This window comes from Hyaena hyaena, unplaced genomic scaffold (assembly GCF_003009895.1).
Source record: "Hyaena hyaena isolate Hyena2069 unplaced genomic scaffold, ASM300989v1 scaffold_299, whole genome shotgun sequence".
Taxonomy (NCBI): domain Eukaryota; kingdom Metazoa; phylum Chordata; class Mammalia; order Carnivora; family Hyaenidae; genus Hyaena; species Hyaena hyaena.
Window position 1 is genome coordinate 1,788,902 of NW_024080930.1, and position 21,712 is coordinate 1,810,613.

The 21,712-nt window shown below is 36.6% G+C and overlaps 1 protein-coding gene across 1 annotated transcript in view; it reads right to left on the bottom strand.

Moving 5' to 3' along the window:
- SCAMP1 (secretory carrier membrane protein 1) overlaps nt 1–21,712 on the bottom strand; it is a 101,922-nt gene that overhangs the window by 64,449 nt on the left and 15,761 nt on the right. The window contains exon 2 of the mRNA XM_039247438.1: nt 14,233–14,310. Coding sequence (XP_039103369.1) covers nt 14,233–14,310 — 78 coding nt within the window. The remainder of the gene's footprint in view (nt 1–14,232; nt 14,311–21,712) is intronic.

Genomic DNA, 21,712 nt, shown 5'->3' on the forward strand with positions numbered 1-21,712 from the left:
GCAGAACAAACTCCACAACTAAAGGCAGGGAAGAGATCACACATCAAAGAAGGTATAAAGGGTGAATCTGCAGCCTGGGAGCAAAAGGGATGGTAGCCAGCCACAGTGGAGAAGGAGCCGGTGGCACAGAAAAGAGCAGAAAACTAACTTTCACACTAGGAAGACTGCCAACAGGGAGGACAAATCTTCATAATACTTGCCTTTGACATTTCATTAGTTCTTAAAACCAACAGAATTTAAACCCTAGAATTTTAAAAATCGGCAGGCTGAGCTCTAGGCATTAGGAAACAGAGACCCCACCCTAAGAAAGCACGAAAATAGCCCATACAAATGCTGCTATAGAATCAGCAGTTTGAAAAATCCCAGGGGCAGATAAGGGAGAAAATGATTTGCTCATCTCAGAGCGTGGCTTCGAGAGACATGGATCATGGGGAGACCCGTGCAGGAACAAAGGAGCTGGCAGGTGCCATTTTCCTCCCCTGCCCCCAGCATAAACAATGGCCATCTGTGGAAACCAGCACTGGGCAGACTAATGCTACTTAACTTGGTTACACCAAGCCCCGCCACACATGCTCCAGCAGATCAGCCCTTCCCAGTCATGCTCCTGAGTCCTGGTGCTACAAGGCCCCTGCTGCAGAGGTATGGTGCAAACTCTGCTAATACCACATCTTCTAACCTGCCTGTTTTGCAGGACCTCTTTTCCGGCAGGCAGTATCATTTCACAAGAAGACCACTGCACACCTTGCTACACACAATAAGTAAAGGTAACATCAGCAAACAAGTAGACTGAAGGAAAAAGAGACCAAAATTCAACTGCAGAGCACATACAACACACAGAGCAAACATGCCCTGAATGAAGCACCAGACTCTAGGAAACTGAGGACACTGTACTATAGGGCACTACAGGATCTTTTTTTCATAAGGCTGTTATCACTAAGAACAAGAGAAGTAGCTGACTTCCCTAACACACAGAAACAGCCACAGAAAGTCAAACAAATGAGAAGACAGAGAAATATCTCCTACATGAAAGAACAGGACCAAATCACAGCAAGAGATCAAAGCAAAATGGATGTAAGTAATATGCCTGATAGAGAATTTAAAGTAATGATCATAAAGATACTCATTGGATTGGAGAAAAGAGTGGAGGATATCAGTGAGATCCTTAAGCAGACACGAAAAAGAACCTGAGATCAAGAATACAATAAATGACGAGGGGCACCTGAGTGGCTCAGTCAGTTATGCACTGGTCTCACCTCAGGTCATGATCTCATGGTCCATGGGTTTGAGCCCTGTGTCAGGCTCTGTGCTGACAGCTCAAAGGCTGGAGACTGCTTTGGATTCTGTGTTTCCCTCACTCTCTGCCCTTCCCCCACTTGTGCTCTGTGTCGCTCTCTCTCAAAAATAAACAAACATTTCAAAATTTTTTTAAAGAATACAATAAATGAAATTAAAAATATACTTGATAGAATAAATAGTACGCCAGATGAATGAGATGAATTAATTAATGACCTGGAAGATAGAGTAATATAAAGTAATCAAGCTGAGCAAAGGAGAGGAAAGAAAATTATGTTAACTGAGCACAGTATTAGGGAACTCAGCAACTCCATCAAGGCTAATAACATCCACATTACAGGGATCTCAGAAGAAGAGAGAGATAAGAGGGCAGAAAATGTATCTGAAGAAATAAGAACTGAAAACTTCCTAATCTGGGGAAGTAAACATGTTCAAATCCAGGAGACACAATAAAAAAAAATTTCAACCCAAAGATGTAGACACATAATAACTAAAATGGCAAAAAGTAGGGATAAAGATAAAAACTTTAAAGCAGCCAGAGTAAAGATAGTACAGGGAAAGCCCATAAGGCTTTAAGGAAATTTTTCAGCAGCAATTTTTGCAGGCCAGAAGGAAGCTGCCTGATATATTCAAAGTGCTGAAAGGAAAAAATGTGCAGCCAAGAATACTTTATCCAGAAAGGCTATCATTCAGAATCAAAACAGATATAAAGAGTTTGTCTGACAAGGGTACCTGGTAGAGAAGTCAGTTAAGCATCGGACTCCTGATCTCTGCTCAGGTCTTGATCTCAGGGTAATGAGTTCAAGCCATGCATTAGGCTCCATGTTGGGTGTGAAGCCTACTTAAAAAGAAAAGAGTTTCTCAGACAAAAAGACTACTAAACCAGACCTACAAGAAATTTTAAAGAGGACTTTTGGAGTGAAAAGGAAAGACCCTAAATGAGAGTATGAAAAGTAAAAAGCACAAAAGCTGTAAAAATAAATAATTCTATAAAAATCAGTCAAAAGATTCATAAAATAAAACGATGTAAAATATGACACATTATACCTGAAAGGTGGGAGGGAGAGGAATAAAGAATAGATTTAAACTTACACAATGATCAACTTAATACAGACTGCTACATGCAGAAGATGTTATATACAACCATGATGGTAATGACAAATCACAATCCTGTAATAAACATTCAAGAATAAAGAGAAAGGTATCCAACCATATCACTAAAAAAAAGGCAACAAACCATGAAAGACACCAAGAATTTCAAAAATCTACAGGAACAACCAGAAAACAAATTTTAAAACGGCAATTAAGACCTACCAATAATTACTTTGAATGTAAATGGACTAAATACTCTAATCTAAAGCCATAAACAGGGTGACAGAGTGGATATAAAAACAATATCCATCTATATGGTGCCTACAAGAGAATCATTTTAGACCAAAAGACACCTGCAGAAAGGGAATAGAGAAATATTTACTATGCAAATGGAGGCCAAAAGAAAGCCAGGGTAGAAATACTTCTATCAGACAAAAGAGACTTTTTTTTTTTTAATGTTTTATTTATTTCTGAGAGAGAGAGAGAGACAATGTGAGCAGGGGAGGGTCAGAGAGAGAGGGAGACACGGAATCTGAAACAGGTTCCATGCTCCAAGCTGGCTGTCAGCACAGAGCCCGACGCGGGGCTCGAACCCACGAACCACAAGATCAAGACCTAAGCCAAAGTCGGACACTTAACTGAGCCACTCAGGCGCCCCAAAAGAGACTTTAAAACAAAGACTGCAACAAGAGACAAAGAAGGACACTATGTAATAATGAAAGAGACAATCCAACAAGAAAATATAACAATGATAAATATTTACACACCCAACATGAAAGCACCCGATAAAACAATTAACAATCAACATGAGGAAACACTTAATAGCAATACAACATGGTAATAGTAGGGGACCTCAGCACCCCACCTGCATCAATGGACAGGTCATCCACACAGAAAATCAAGAAGGAAATAGTGGCTTTGAATGACACACTGGACTAAATGGATTTAACAGACATACTCAGAACATTCCATCCTAAAACAGCAGAATACACATTCTTTTCAAGTGCACATGGAACATTTTCAAGAAAAGATCACATATTAGCCCACAAACAACTCAACAAATTCAAACAAAATCAAAGTCATACCATGCCTCATCTTTTCTGACCACACTATTAAACTAGAAATTAGTCACAAGAAAAAATCTGGAAAGAGCACAAAAACATGGTGGTTAAATAACATGCTATGAACAGATCTACCCAGATTCAAAAAATACATGGAAACTAAAGAAAACGAAAATACAAAGGCCTAAAGTCTTTGGGATGACACAAAAGTGGTTCTAAGGAGCAAATTTATATTAACACTGGCATACCTGAAGAAGCAAAAAGAGTCTCAAATAAACAACCTATCCTTATACCTAAGGAGCCAGGAAAAAAAGAAAAAAACCCAATCATGCAAAAGGAAGGAAATAATAAAGATTACACTAGAAATAAATGATACAGAAACTTGAAAAAAAGAAAAGATCAATGAATCCAGGAGATGGTCATCTGAAAAGATAAACAAATTGATAAATGAATTATTAATGAAGAGGAGAAAGAACAACAAACACCACAGAAATACAATCATGACAGAATATTATGAAAACCTACATGCCAACAAATTTGACAACTTAGAAGAAATGCATAAATTCCTAAAACATATAACCTACCGAAGGTAAAGCAGCAAGAAATAGAAAATGTAAAGCGACCATGGTACCTGGGTGGCTCAGTTAAGCAACTAACTATTGATTTCAGCTCAGGTCATGATCTCACAGTTTATGAGAATGAGCCCCACATGGGGCTTTCACTGACAGCGGGAGACTGCTTGGGGGGATTCTCTCCTGCCTCCCTCTCTGTCCCTCCCCCGACTTGTACCTTCACACACTTTCCCACACACACAAAATTAACTTTAAAAAAAGAAAATTTGAACAGATCAATCACCAGCAATTAAATTGAATCAGTAATCAAAAAAATTCCCAGAAACCAAAGTCCAGAACCAGATGATTTCACAGATGAATTCTACCCATTTATTTTTTTTTATCTTTTTACATTTATTTATTTTTGAGAGACAGAGTGAGACAGAATGTGAGCAGGGGAGGGGCAAAGAGGGAAGGAGACACAGAACCTGAAACAGCTCCAGGCTCTAAGCTTTCAGCACAGAGCCTGACACAGCGCTTGAACCCACAAACCCGTGAGATCATGACCTGAGCTGAAGTCCGATGCTTAAGCGACTGAGCCACCCAGGTGCCCCATCTACCCAACATTTAAAGAAGAGTTAATATGATTCTTCTCAAACTATTTGAAAAAATAAAAGAGAACTTCAAAATTCATTCTATAAGGGCAGTATTCCTGATACCAAAACCAGATAAAGACACACTAAAAAAGATAACTACAAGCCAGTATCTCTATAAATACAGATGCAAAAATCCTCAACAAAATTTTAGCAAATTAAATCCAACAATGTACTTTAAAAGCTATATATATACACCATGATCAACTGGGATTATTCCCAAGATGCAAGAGTAGCTCAATATTCAAAAATCAATCTATATGATACATCACATCAATTAAAAAATGATCATTTCAATAGATGCAGAAAAAGGATTTGACAAAATACAATATAAATTCATGATAAAAGCCCTCAACAAGGCAGGTCTAGAGGGAACAAGACACTGATGTCTATTCTCATCACTTTTATTCACCACAGAATGCAAAGTCCTAGCCACAGCAATCAGACAACAAAAAGAAATAAAAAGTATCCAACTGGTAAGGAAAAAGTAAAGCTTTCACTTTTTGCAGAAGACAGGATACCCTATATAGAAAACCCTAATGACTCCACCAAAAAACTACTATAACATATCAATGAATTCAGTCATGTTGCAGAATACAAATATCAACATACTGAAATCTGTTGCATTTCTATACTGTAATAATAAAGTAGCAAAAAGAGAAATTAAGAAAACAATCTCATTTACAATGCACCAAAATAATAAGATACCTAGTAATAAACTTACTCAAAGAGGCAAAAGACCTGAGTCTAAAAACTATAAAATACTGATGAAAGAAAGTGAAGACAACACAAAGAAACGGAAAGATATTCCATGCTCAAGGACTAGGGGAACAAACATTGTTAAAATGTTTTAACTACCCAAAGCAATCTACACATTCAATGCATTCCTTATCAAAATACCAACAGCATTTTTCACAGAACTCAAACAATCCTAAAATCTGTATGGAACTATAAAGACCTTAAATAGCCAAAGCCATCTTGAAATGAAAAACAAAACTGGAGTTATCACAGTCCCAGATTTCAAGTTGTATTACAAAATGGCAGTCATTAAAACAGTACAGTACTGGCATACAAACAGATCAACAGAATAAACAGAAAATCCAGAAATAAACCCACAAATATTTTGTCAATTAGCCTCTAACAAAGGAGGAATGAATATAAAAAGACAGTCTCTTCAACAAATTATGTTGGGAAACCTAGACAGCCACATGCAAAAGAATGAAACTGGACTACTTTCTTTCACCATACACAAAACTCAAAATGGACTGAGACCTGAAATCAAAAGAATACTAGAAGAGGGCACAAGTAGTAATTACTCTAATATTTGCTGCAGCAACATTTTTCTAGATAGATCTCCTGAGGCAACACAAATAAAAGCAAAAGAAAAAAAAAGAAAAAGAAAAAACTACTGGGACTACATCAAAATAAAAAGCTTCTGCAGAGCAAAGGAATCAACAAAATTAAAAAGCAACCTATGTAACGGGATAAGGTATCTGCAAACAAGACACCTAATAAAGAGTTAGCCAAAATATGTAACTAACTTACACAACTCAACACAAAAAACCCACAAACAATCCAACTTAAAAATGGACAGAAGACATCAACAGACATTTCTACAAAAAAGACACCCAGATAGCCAAAAGACACAACAACTAATTCATCAGGGAAATGCAAATTGAAGCTACAATAAGGTATTGCTTCACACAGATCAGAAAGGCTAAATTCAAAAACATAAAAAACAAGTCTTGGAAAGAATGTGGAGAAAAAGGAACCCTTTATTATTTTTTTTAATGTTCTATTTATTTCTGAGAGAGAGAGAGAGAGAGAGGGGGAGAGAGAGAGAGGGGGAGAGAGAGAGAGAGAGAGACAGCATGAGCAGGGGAGGGTCAGAGAGAGAGAGGAAGACACAGAATCTGAAGCAGGCTCCAGGCTCTGAGCTGTCAGCACAGAGCCCAAAAAAGGGCTCGAACACAAAAACCATGAGATCATGACCTGAGCCAAAGTAGGACGCTTAACCAACCACGCCACCCAGGCACCCCAAAAAGGAACCCTCTTCCATTGCTGGTACGAATACATACGTGTACAGCCATTGTGGAAAACTATATAGAAGTAACTCAAAAAATTAAAAATAAAGCTAACCTACAATCCAGGAATCTCACTAATGGGTATTTACCCAAAAATACCAAAAGACTAATTCAAAGGAATATATGCAAGCCTATGTTTACAGCAGCATTATTTACAATAGGCAAATTATGGAAGCAGCTCAAGCGTTTATCGTTAGGTGAATGGATAAAAGATGTGGTATGTGTATATAAAATGGAATATTACTCAGCCATAAAAAAGAATCAAATTTTGCCATTTGCAACAACATGGATAGAGTTAGAATATAATGCTGAGTGAAATAAGTCACAGAAAGACAAATACCATATGATTTGACTCCTATGTGTAATTTAAGAAACAAATGAGCAAAGGAAAAAACTAGAGAAAGACAAATCAAGAAACACACTCTTAACCACACAGAGTGGTCATTAGAGGGGAGGTGAGTGGTGGGGATAGGTGAAATCAGTGATGGAGATTAAAGAGTACATTTATGATGAAAAAAATAAAATGACTTTTTGGAAAGTCAATAGGAGAGCTTTTGATACAACTTCACTAATACCTTTTGAAAAGAGTAAGAGGGGAGGCATTAGGGACATGGAAAATAAACCATACAAACTCTGCTTTGCCGATGGGGACTAGCAGTATTTAAAAATAGCTACAAAGATCAAAAAGCGAATAGATATTTACAAGTTCATCAAAAGGAACTTAGTTAAATTACTGTATAAACATACCATATTTATACTAACCATCAAAAGGAATGAGTTAGAGATACAGAAGACTGCTTTTTAAATATTAAATGAAATAAAGTGAACTATAAAATGCATATGATCATTTTTTTACTTTTATAAACACAAATTTGTACATAACCAGAAAAATATCTGGAAACTCAGCAAACTGCTTTAAGAGGGACTTGCATCTTTTGCTTTATACACTTATTTGTTCCCCTCCCAAAAATACTTTTTTAAAGTTAAAGATGTATTTTTAAAGTACTCTTTTAAGTGGACACAGGAAAAGGAAGACAGAGAGAAAAGAGAAGATGATAAAGCATGCAAGCAAGCAGCTGCAAAGTGCAAATATCACAACTATTAAAGCCAGAAGACACACCAATGTACCAGAATTTTACCTTGACACAACAAGTAGCAGTCCTGAAAAGGAAGCGAAGCACAACCAAAGAAATAACTGGACTATACAGCTGATTCTAAAATTCACATGAAAAAGCCAAGGGCTAAAAATAAGTCAAAGAATTTTTTGAGGAAGAACAGGGCAGATCTATGATATCACGACTTATTATAAGAATATAGTAATTAAGAGGGTGGTACAGATGCCAAAGACACAGAATATAACAATTAATAGAAAGGACACAGAAATAAATCCACAATGCAGAAACTTGATATCCAACAGATGTGATCCTATAAGAAAGTGGGAAACAAAGTATTAGTCAGTAAATGATGCTAGGAAAACTGCCTATCTACATGGAATAACGTAGATTTCCTACTTCACACTATACAAAAATAAATTCCAGGTGGATGACCTAAAAAAGTGAAAAAGCAAAACTTACACACTTTTAGGGAAAAAAATAAGTATTTTTTTGAACCTAGGGTACATAAGAGCTGCTCAAATGTAAGCTCTAGAAATCTCTGTGTATTGTGCCTACGGTGAATGTCAAGTTCCTAAAACAGTGCTTGGATCACAGTAAATGCTCACTAAGAACTTGTTAAGATTAAAAAAACACAAAAACAATAAAGATGGACAAATTCAACTACAGGTATCCCCACTTTCTGAAAGTTAACTTTACACCACTTCAAAAAACCTCCATTTGTACAGTGATAGCTTTTCCCACAAAATAGAAGAAAATCAGATTTCTTTACATTAGCAATTTCAGGTACTAATGTAGGTCTTTTGTAAAAGTAAAGTGGTATAACAAAGTTTTGGAAAGCAGGGGATACCCTCAAATCACAGACTAGGGAAAACTGGTTACAATGCATAAATAGTGCTACTCAGAGTACATGAAGAATTGCTACAAATTGACAGCACTACAAACTACTAAAAGAAAAATGAGCAAAAGAATTGAACAGGCAACACAAAGAAGGAAACCGGGATAGTCAATAAAACAATCAATGGTTCAAACTCACTAGTAATCAAGAACTGCAAAGACAGTGACGTAGTTCCCAAAAATAGAAAAACATGAAGTTTGAAATATCAAAATTTGGAATTCCAGTATTTATACGATGACAGCATACAACCCAAGATAGCATTTCAAAACAATGGGAGTAGAAAAAAGTCATCAAAATTATGCTGAGACAATTGTTTAAATGTGTGAGGGGGAAAATACCAGTTCTCTGTATCTCACCAGAATAAATCCCAAACGGATTTTTCGTTTTTAACTATAAAGACACCAGAACATAGTACAGTACACAGAATATAGACAACTATTGGATCTTGGGTTGAAGAAAGGTATTCTAAATATTTGAAAGGGATGACGGGAGATAAAGCATAATGAAAAGGTAATATATCTAGTAAATATTTAGAAGTTTGATGATATTAAATATTTCACCAAGATTAAAAAGGAAAATCTAGTAATATATATAACCATCAATTGGTTAATACATTTCATTATATACAAATCAATAAAAAAAACTGATAAACATATTACTGAGGAAAAAAGCATTTTATAAAGCCCTTATCAGGATGCATGAGAGCTAATGCATGGGGCACATATACCACAATGTTCAGAGCAGCACTTTCAACAATAGCCAAATCATGGATAGAGCCTAAACGTCCAACAACTGATGAATGGATCAAGAAGATGTGGTTTATCTATACAATGAAATACTACATGGCAATGAGAAGAACGAAATCTGGCCATTTGTAGAAACGTGGATGGAACTTGAGGCTGTTATGTTGAGTGATAGAAGTCAGGCAGAGAAGGGCAGATACCATATGTTTTTACTTATAAGTGGAACAGGAGAAACTTAACAGAGGACCATGGGGGAGGGGAAGGAGAAAAAATAGTTGAGGAGAGAGAGGGACGCAAAGCATGAGAGACTCTTGAATGCTGAGAACAAACTGAGGGCTAATGGGGGTGTGCAAGAGAGGAAAGGGGGTGATGGGCATGGAAGAGGGCACTTGTTGGGATGAGCACTGGGTGTTGTACGGAAATCAATTTGACAATAAATTATTGTCAAAAAGGAAAAAAGAAGAAATGCAGGAAAAAATAAATTATCAGGGAAGATTTCTATTTTTAGAAATCCTTTTCAGAGAGTGCTGGCTTTATGGAGGAGACAAGATTTGTTTCTAGCTTATTAAATCCCAGTGATTTTGTGAATGGCATTGTTTGGATTTGGAGTTTTTCTTGCTTTCTGCCTTTCTCCAGGAATCCTGTGAGCTCAGTTATGTATTTAACATTTTATTTAAATAAAATTCAATCCAAGATTTTTAGTTATTAGGTATTAGGGGTCTCTTGGTTGTGTGTGGTCTGCTGTGTTACCAGAAATGGAAGTACTTTCTTTTTTTAGTTGGGTAAATTTCACATAAAACATTTTGTAAGTTTAAGGTATATAGCCATGTTGCTTTGATTAGATATATATATAGTAATATGGTTGCCATTGTAGCAATATGCATCAAATACCATACTTACAATACAATATGATTATCTGTACTATACTGTATTGTCTGTGATAGACTGTACATTAGATCTCTGTGGCTTATTTACTGTTATTATAAGTTTGTACTCTTGGGGAGCCTGGGTGGCTCAGTTGGCTAACTGTCTGACTCCATATTTCAGCTCAGGTCATGATCTCATGATTCAGGAGTTCAAGCCCCAATCAAGATGATTCTGTCAGCGCAAAGCCTGGTTGGGATTCTCTCTTTCCCTCTCTCTGCCTCCCTTTCTCAAAAATAACTTTAAAAAAAAAAGGATGGCAAAAGAGAATATGGAAAGACTGCTTTCTCCAGTCATATTTAGCTGCTAAGGTAGGGGCAGAAAGTAGTAGACATAATTGTATTTAACCAACACTTGAGTTTTAGCCAACAGATTATGTCAAAGTAAAGTGAGAGAAGGGAAGGCAAGGAAATGATTATAATGACTGAATGTGGAATTTAAGCTGAGAGGAGAGAAACTGGAGACACGTAAGTAGATAGGCCACTGTATTATTTCACATGAGTACTTGAATTAGGACAGTTTAGTAGGAATGAAAAGAGACTGGTACTATCCCCTGGAGATATAAGTGACAGGATGTGGCAAAGAATTAGCAATAGGAAAAGAAGCTCTTTGAGCCAAAAAGGATGCAGGTATTTCTAGCCAATGACACTTAGGATACAAAGCAATAATTATCATTAAATGAGCAAAGAAACAAAGAAGATTGGTAAGTGACAGATAATGAGCTCCAAGAAAGGTAAGACAATGAGAAGCAAAGGAAAAAGGAAAAGATATAAAAAGAAACACAGAGCAAGAGAAAATACAATTATTACACTATAGAAGACGCATTTTCATTATTAAAGATAGGTAAACTACTATGTACAATTTTATTTAGTCAATTCCTGAGCTAAAAGTTTCAACCATTTTCAAAAGAGAAAGTCTTCCCATCTACTTCCATTGTTACACATTAAAAAGAAAAATGTCCAAACAAGTTAAGTGGCTGCCTAAAGCCACCAACTTATCAGTGGCAGGGCCTAGTTTAGAATCCAAGGTTATGAGTCTCTACCTACTGTCCAGAATTACCTTAAAGGGAGTTCTTACATAAACCAATTATCTTCCTTATGGTCAAAAATGTAGGCATGACAGGGGTGTATGGCTGCCTGTCAGGGCCATAAGGAGTTCAAGTCAACATTGGGCATAGTATTTAAAAAAAAAAAAAAAAAAAGAGGGGTACCTGGGTGGCTCAGTTGGTTAAGCATCCACTCAACTTCAGCTTCAGGTCATGATGTCACAGTTTCAGAGTTCGAGCCCCGTGTTGGGCTCTGTGCTGACAGCTCAGAGCCTGGAGCCTGTTTCGAATGCTGTGTCTCCCTCTCTCTCTACTCCTTCCCTACTCACGCTCTCGCTCTCTCGCTCTCTCAAAAATAAACAAACATTAAAAAAATAAATAAATTCTAGTTAGTTACCATAAGAAGTATTTCTTTTCTTTTTTTTCTTTTCTTTTTTTTTTTTGATAGAGAGAAAGCACAAGTATGGGAGAGGAAGGGAGGGAGACAGAGGGAGAGAGGGTGGGAAAGAATCTCAAGCAGGCTCCAGGCCCAGCAGTGAGCCCAACACAGGGCTGATCCCACAACCCTGGGCTCATGATTTGAGCCTAAATCAAGAGTCAGATGTTCAACCCACTGAGCCACCCAGGTAACCCTGAGAAGTGTTTCATTTTAAACAGGCTTGTACTTTAAATAGGCAGTACTGCCTAGCTATAACTAAGACTATTCTAAGAAAACCTTTCCTTTACTATAAAAACTCTACACTTCAAACTATAATTTATACTTTTGTGTTTTATTTTTCCTGGATAGATTTTCTTTGTTGTCATTGTTTTAAATTCCAATTAGGTGAGAAATTTTTCAGAGATCAGTACTGTACCTTCTATGCTTAAGCATCTATCTCTCAGGAAAGAACCAGCAAAATGGAAAAGGCAAATGCTTTACAAAAAACAGGTAAGTTGGTTAAACCCATTCTGCCACTATCTGGATGACCTGCATCTCACATTCCTAATCAGTAAAATTGAAATTTAAAATAGCCATTTTGAATGTTATAAGAATTAAGGAATAAAGGTCAAGCATATGGCAAAAGTAGACAACTTGGTAAATAGTACTAATACCACCGATATGAATAATCTGAAGCTGCAACTTTTAAAAAGCTTAATATACTTCTCGCTAGCACAATCTTCAAAATTGAATGAAAACCTCTTTTCATTCGTTACCAGCATATTTTAACAAGTCTTGTTCCCATCTCCACCCCATAGAAATCTTATTAAAAAGACTACATATTGGGGGCGCCTGGGTGGCTCAGCTGGTTAAGCGTCCAACTTAGGCTCAGGTCATGATCTCGCAGTTCGTGGGTTCAAGCCCTGCGTCGGGCTCTGTGCTGACAGCTCAGGGCCTGGAGCCTGTTCGAGATTCTGTGTCTCCCTCTCTCTGACCTTCCCCTGCTCATGCTGTCATTCTCTCTCTCTCAGAAATTTAAAAAAAAAAAAAGACTACATATAGTGGAATAAAATATAACAACTCGTGTTTTTCTCCCTTTCAACTACAACCAAATGCACTCTCATACATCCATTCACAGCACTAATTTACTATAGGGTTGAATCATTTTAAATCGCGATTTTTACATGTCAAAATGGTCAACTGATTGGCTATCTCAAATGGTTCAAACTGAAATTTACTTGCCCAGGGAACACTTTTGTAATCCTGAGCTTGACTGCAGTTGCTACACATAAGCAATGTCTGTTAAATGAGAGCTTTGAGGTGAAACATGGAAGTTCATTCTTACTTTAATGCTTTTACTTTGTACAAAGTTCTTCCTAGAACTAAACTGTTAATATAATACATCTTGAATATTTTTTTTTAATTTTTCAATGTTTATTCGTTTTTGAGAGAGAGACAGAACACAAGCAGGGGAGGGGCAGAGAGAAAGGGAGACACAGAATCCAAAGCAGGTTATGAGCTGTCAGCAAAGGGCTCAGTACACAGGGCTCGAACTCAGATTGTGAGATCATGAACTGAACCAAAGTTGGACGCTTAACAAACTGAGCCACCCAAGCACCCCAATCTTGAATATATTTCTAAGTAAAACCTACAATATCTTCTGGAATTATTTTGCAGACTGGAAACACACATCAGGAAGAGATGATGAAGTGAAAATCATTATAGTGATATGTAAATCCAAGCATACAGCTGAAGAACTTCAGTATCTTCAACTGGAGGACTCACATTTCAAAAGCCAATGGTATTTAAAACAAGAGACCTCTTGAGTGTGAGAATTAAACTGAAGACTCAAAATAAAGAAAACAAATTATCTGCCAGAGAAATTGTGGGGAAGAATTCTCAACAAAACCTACCTTAACAGTTCTCAAAGCTGGTTAGAATAAAATCACCCCAACAGCTACAACAAAAAACACAGTGGCCTGTGAGAGTGTAGGGCCCTAATGAAAAGTGTAATAAACCTCTCCGGGTGCTTCTTACATGCATCCAGGGTAGAGAACCCTTGTTTATTAAGGATTTTTTTTCATATCCCTACATAAATCAAGACTAAATTTTGAGAAGAGCATGTTCGTAAGCCAGGTCAAGTTCCAGATAATTCTACCATCTACCAGAGAAACTAGGACCATTACTGATATTTCTTCCTATTCAGAAAAATTTTTAACTTTCTAAATTATAAAAAAAAAACACTAACAGCTTATTTTATACAAGTGTAACCAATCAACTAGACATCATAATTGAAACATAATTCCTACTTAATTTCAATTTTAACATTTAAAAGTAGTCCAATTAAGACAGTCTTACTGTTCTAGAATCCGAGAATGGATTATATTCATCAAGTCCTGGTGGAACATTTCTTGTCACTTGTGTAACTGATGGGTCCTGGAATAAAATTCAAAGGAGAATTAAAGATTACTGATCCTTTAAGGCACAATTTTGATATTTACAAAGCATTTGCTCCATCTGTATTTCTGGTCACCCAGCAAAACTAACAGGAAAATAAAAAGATTATCACATTTACTCAGTCCCATTCCAACAAGGTTGAAATTTATACCCTCAGCCCTCACACTCTCAGTGAAAAAACTGGGTTAGATGCAAATCAGGTGCTGGCGGTTATATAAAGAATGAAAATAGCTCTGTGGAAGTGACTGTACAAGAGCACCTTGGCACATCTGGGGCAAACACACCATCCTTTCCTTTGGGTTCCACAGTTCTCCCCCCCCTTTTTATTTTTTCTTACAGTATTTTATATCAGTTTTCCCTACTGCAGATAGAAATACCACACTACAAGTCAATGCCATGTACGGGCAACATTCAAGATTAGGCACATTTGGGGTACCTGGGTGGTTCAGTCGGTTACATGACCAACTTTGGCTCAGGTCATGACCTCATGGTTTTTGAGTTCGAGCCCTGCATCAGGCTCCGTGCTTGCAGCTCAGAGCCTGGAGCCTACTTTGGATTCTGTGTCTCCTTCCCCAACTTGTGCTCGGTCTCTCAAAAAGAAATAAATGTAAAGATTAGGCACCATTTACTTGTTTTATTCTGCTCCAATATTTTCTCTTGACTATAGTTTACTTTGTCATGTTTCTCCTTTTCCAAGTATAATACATTACCACACTAACCCAACTTTTCAAGTCTTTTCATATTAGACTCCCAAATAAGTAAGTCCCAAAATCTTGGTTAATCTACTTCTCTTGTGAATTTAAGAAACAAACATAACACACATCAACAAAAACCAATGACATAATTAATGTGAAAAGCATTTGCAAACCGTAATACAGCCTCATTGACCTTTACATCCCTAATTCCAAACTTTGGCATGCATCAGAATCAAAACAGATTGCTGCAACCCACCTCTAGAGTTCTAGGAAGGGGCCTGGGTATCTATATTTCTGTTTTTTTTTTTTTTAATGTTTTATTCATTTCTAGGAGAGAGAGAGACAGCATGAGCAGGGGAGGGTCAGAGAGAGAGGGAGTCACAGACTGAAACAGGCTCCAGGCTCTGAGCTGGCAGCCAGCACAGAGCCTGACACGGGGCTCGAACCCACGAACCGCAAGATCATGACCTAAGCGAAACTCGGACGCTTAACCAACTAAGCCACCCAGGCGTCCCTGGGTATCTATATTTCTAACAAGTTCCCAGGTGATGCTACTGCTGCTGGCTGGGGAACCGTTGCTCTCTCCTCTATGATGTACTTTCTCCAGTCCATCTTTTCTCAAGATAGTCATCAAAATTACCTCTCAAAAATGAAAAACTTATCATGTCATTCCCCTCCTCTATTCCTAACCCATTTCAGATTCTTTAGAGGCTCTCCACCAAGACAAAATACAAATTCCTCAAAATGAGATAAAAGACTTCTGACCATCTAGCCTAGTTCTGACCTACCTTTCCAGACTCAATTCTCTCTGAAGGACCTTCCTCTTGCCAGATCCTTCACTCCCCACCAAATCAAACAACATATTGCAAAGGAGCCTTGAACTTGGCACAAAGCAAATGGTAAGGAGAAATTGAAAGTATGGCACAGATAAAAAGTTAAAACTTTATGCTCACTTAACAATAAAAAATGAAGGAAGGGATGAAATCACTCTACTTCCCAGGGTTTACTCAAGTTTACTCAAAAATGTGAGGAGCAGAAAGATTATACAGAAAGAGTATGTGCCTCAGAGAGAAAATTTTTAAAAAGGAAACATGAATATTTTAATCAAATTTTTCAAGTTGGCACTGCTATGGTTATCTTAATTTAGAACTGGGTTTAGGGGGCTGCCTGGTTGTTTCAGTCAGTGCAGCATGCAATTTTTGATCTCAGTGTTCTGAGTCTGAGCCCCAGGTTGGGTGCAGGGAGTACTTAAAAAAGTAAAAAAAAAAAATTTTATAAAATGTGTTTAGGGTCAACAAGTGGAGACTTAGCAAATCCTGATGATGAAGATGCAGTCTTGATGCCATTCCCCTCATCCCTACCCCACAAAACCAGGTGACCTAGGAGTCCTCCACACCATACTCTTCCTTGGCATTGCTTCCTGTGACTGGAATACTCTTCAAGGTTGCATCAACCTGCCAATCTCCTCTTTCTTAAAGACTCAATCGAAAGAACACTTCACATGCTAACAAAATCCCTGATACCCAAGTCAGTATAACATAGGCTTAATGCTTCCTCAGAGCTTGGTATTCATTTCCATCAACATTTATTTTACCGAATCATGATGATCTTCATATAACTAACTTTTCCCAAATTAGACTGTCACTTCTTTCATACAAAAAAAAAAAAAAAAACCGTAAACAGATTTTTTTATTTAATCATACATGCCTGGTAATAAATACTGTTTGAGTTATTATCACCCCACCAAAGAGAAAAAAATCTAAAGAGCAATTCTTTAGGATAGAAGCAAGAGTAATAACCAAGAAACACTTCCTGGGAAAAAATGTGCACAAATATGAAGCTGAGTCAAAAATTTAAGTGAAAAGATGTTTGATCTCACCCTTAAGAAAAAATATTAAAACTACCCTGACGTATTCATTTCCCACCTATCAGAGTAGCAAAAATCTACAAGTCTGACATACTCTAATGACAAAGATGTAGGGAAATAAGAATTCTCATATATTACTAATGGGTACAGAAATTGTTACAACCTCTAATGGAAAGACAGTTGGCAATAGCTAGCAAAATTACATCTACATTTATACTCTGACCCATGATCTCACTTCTAGGAATTTATTCCAAAGGGCAAAATACTATTTGTAATAGCAAAAGACTAGAAGCAACCTAAATGTCTATCAATAGAAGAGAGTTGAGTAACTATGCTAGGTGGACATGATAAAGAACTATGCAATTAAGTATTACACAGTTGTATAATGGTATAAGGAAATCTATACACTACTACGGAATGAATGAAACAGTGCAAAACAATATAACTAAAATGTTACTCTTTTTCAAAGAAAAAAATTAACCTGTATAACTAAGATGTTACCTCTTATTTAAAGAAAAAAATTAATGTGTATGTGTTTACTTAAATTTTTAACAAGATGAAAAAACCAGGACAACTGGCTGGCTCAGTGAGAAGAGCATGTAACTCTTGATCTCAGTGTTGTGAGTATGAAAACCATGTTGGGTGGCTGGAGATTACTTAAACTTTTTTTAAAATAAAAAATAAGTAAATAAATTTTTTAATGTTTATTTTTATTTTTGAGAGAGAGAATGCAAATAGGGGAGGAGCAGAGAGGGAGACAGAGGTTCCAAAGCAGCCTCTGTGCTGACAGCAGTCAGCCTGATGTGGAGCTCAAACACACGAATAGGGAAATCATGACCTAAGCCAAAGTCAGACCTTCAACTGACTGAACCACCCAGGTGCCCCAGTCAATAAAATTTTTTAATAAGATAAAGAAGCCAAACACTACTAACATGAATAATTACCTATGGGCAGATGAAGAAAACAGTGATAAGAGAGGATAGGCTTGGATGCCAGACTTTGCTCAATGTATCTCGTTATACAGTTTTTACTTTGGAACCAGAAAAATATTACATAATTTAAAAAAAAAAAAAAACAGGGGAAGTAAAATGTAGAGTCAGAAAGTCCCAACTTTCATTTTCTAAATACACATAGCCAATTATCAAATGCCTTAAAGTGCACAAATCCTGCATAAGGTATAACTTAGCTCCAAAGTGACACAGAATGAAATCAATCATTCTTCCAATTTTCTACTTTTAACTACAATAACGAAAATGTACTTGGTGTCCTTCTACATTCTAGAAGACTTTAATCCAGGCTGAGTTAACTGGCATTTTAACAAAATCATTGTGTCAAGTTAACTGAGTTCATTTCAGTTTGTCTGGAATTTCTCCTTAACGTAGTATTAGATGACAAAGCAGCCGCTCATGTACCAGATTTGCCAAGATTTAGGAAGATAAAGAACTGCTACCTCTGAATTCTTACCTAATTAACCTTTCAAATTAGTTTTAATAAATGTAGATAATGTTAAGGAAACTGCAGCCTCTAAACTAGAAAAAAAAAAAACCCACAAAGCTGAAGGTGTAATAATCAATAATCTTTTAAAGCCTCTAAATGTCTAGCACTTACACTACTTCCAATCCTTCTTATGATCCACCCTGATGGATGGTATTATTTTTTTTCTCAGAGAAAGAAGCTATGACTTTGAAAAGGGTCAAAAAAACTTCCTGAAGGATAATGAGGGTAGATCGGAAACAAAATATGAATCCCCGACTTTCCACTGCCTGTATATACACTCTTTCCAATAGATATACTAAAAACAAAATTTACCACAGCCTCAACTTTATAAAAAAAAAAAAAGACACCGGTTGAGTTGATTGTTTATTAATGATTCAAAACCTTTGGCAGGAAAATGTGCTTGTTTTTCAACACAACAAAATGAAACTGTTTCAAGTGCTAACTTGCTTGCCTCTACCACAGTGGTTGTCAAACTCAGCACACACTGAAATCACCTGAAGGGCTTAATAAAACCCAGATTACTCAACCCCATTCAAAAATGTACCTTGATATATGAGACGTTGCCTGAGAATTTGCATTTTTAGCAAGGAAAACAATCTGAGATAGTCTCATTTTACTGACTTAAAAGAATATACTAGTCTTCTGTATTTTATTAACTCTCAAAAAGTGTGGACATTCTTTAGAACTTAAATATCCTATTTGGATCTGACTATCCATAAATATTAAAGTTACGTATTTATTTAGTTAAGCCAAGGCTATTCTACTAAACCTTTCTATAACTTCATAGTTATATGTCATTAAAACCTAAGATACATTATAAAAATGTTTTTCCAAGAGAATAACTAAGATTTCACAACTAACATAATTAACTTTTTTATATCTTTAATTCAGGTTTCTTTACCAAATCCTCTAGGGTAGTGTACACCTTCATTATATTTCAAATTATTTCATCCACCATGCATTAAATTGGGCAGTTTGCCATCACTCCACACACAATCTCTCAGGAAGATTCTAATTTGGCAGAAAGTACTTTCTTTCACCTTCAGCTAGATTCTTGCGAATGAACCTCAGTATCCTGCTTACTCTTCTCTTCTCTGTACAATTCTCAAGCTAAATAGTCTAATAAGAAAATAGCCTACATGGATGATTGTGTATAACCATATATTATATATCCACTTAATATGGATACATAAACTTAACAAGTTTGAGTTTCAAGATTAATGTTCAAACTCTCATGTATTTTAAGTACTTCTTCTGTAAGAGAGTACTAGTCTAGGAATCAGAAACTAAGTTCCTGGCAATGACTAGACTCTGTAAACTTATGCAAGACACCTAAACTGCCATTATCTTATCTGTAAAATAGGCGAAATTTCTGATAGATGACTATCCTAGTCAGCTGCAGCTCTGAAATGTTAGGCTATAGTTTTTAAGTCCTTACCATCTGGAAAGCTGACTGCCTGTATTCAAATCCGAGTTGTGCTAATGAAAAGCTATAAACTTTCAACAAGGCAATTCATATTTCAATGTGACTCAATTCCTTCATCAGTAAAACATACCCTATAGCTCATGAACTACTACATATAAAATGCTTAATACTGTTCCTGTACATGGAAAATAATAACTGATAGCTTAGATTATTATAATTACCACCAACAAGGAAGAAACCAGCTTTCTGTTTATGATTAACGGAAATATTAAGAATGTATAGCACATCATATACAATGAATAGGCCAAAAAACACCCACAGCTACCTTGTAAGGAAAACAACCAGACATTCTTTGCCCAACCTTTGTGTCGTGTGACTCTGTTATCTTCACTACATGTTACAGGATGAGGAATTGGCCTCTATGCCAACTTTTAGAATTAGACATGAAGAAGCCTGGGTGACCCCAACAGAAACAATTCTATATTGGACATGACTAATCAATTATATCCTATTTCCTGAGCTGCTTGAATAGGAGATATTATGACTGGTAATTACTAGCAGCAGAAGAGGCTGACACTAGTCATGGTAGAAAAACAAACAGAAGCTAATGAGAAGATGACCAGAAAAGGGAGCAGCAGGTACAAAGTATGCGGGGAAAGGCAATTACCAAGGTTGCCAATGTGTCACCAAAGCAAAGAGAGGGCCAACAGAGTTACTGCTATTCTGGTTGGTGAAGAATGACTTGGTGTTACAGGAGTTTTCATTGTTGAGAAGATCCTCAGAAAGACCTCAGGGGGAAGGAAAAAAGAGAGAATGAGAAAAGCACAAGAGGGAGAAAAAAGAAGGAGAGAAGCACAAGAGAAAAAAGAAGTTAGTAGAGATCAGTCCCCTAATCTTCACCCAGGTAGGAGGCAAAGAGCAGGGGGGACAATTGGAGGAAACACATTTTTAGCTCCCAGAGACTGTTTCATTACAATTGCAAAGACTCACTGTGTTTGGCTAACTTTCCTCCCTCAACAATTCTTAAAATAAAGCCCTATCACCTGAGGTAACCTGAGCCCATCTCTGTGATTTAAAGTGGAAACAGACAGAATCAGTATTGTCATTTTGTGTTCCATTAAAACAGTATACTGCCATTAACTATATTTAAATACAATCTGTTGTAAGAGAGTTTTTTAAGTATGAACATTGATTCCAAGTATACATGGTTCTTGAAATGTTTACTAGTCCAAATTAAAAGATGCTGGAAGTGTAAAACACAGCATGTTTCTGACTTCAAAGATTTACAACAAAACAACATATAGTTCATGAATAACTTTTGTGGTAATTTGTATTAAAAAGATATTTTGTATATAAGGGGTAAAATATTAAAATTAGTTTCACCTGGTGGGGGTTTTTTTCCCCATTTTAAGTTTATTTACTTATTTTGAGAGAGAGCATGAGCAGGGAGAGAGAGAGGGGGAGACACAGAATTCCAAGCAAGCTGCATGCTTTCGGCACAGAACCCCATGTGGGGGCTCTATCTCACGAACCAATTGATCCTGACCCGAGCTGAAATCAAGAGTCATATGGCTTAACCAAATCAGCCACCAAGGTACCCCTAGGTAATTTTAAATTACAATGTGGCACAACTTTTATTTCTACTAGACAGGTCTGATTGAAACATTACAGTTTATTCAACACAGGCTTATAACTTCACTTTCATACATTTGGGCAAATTGAATTGTGTTAGCGAAAGGGAAAATAAACTGAGACTTAAAGGTAAATAAACTTCTTCTGTTTTTCAAAATTGCAAAAGATGACAAGAGACTTGATCAGAAAGCTTCCCAGTCTAATGTTTTGATATAACACAGCAGCAGACTTCTACTATACGTTTTTGCTTATCTCCTACCTTTT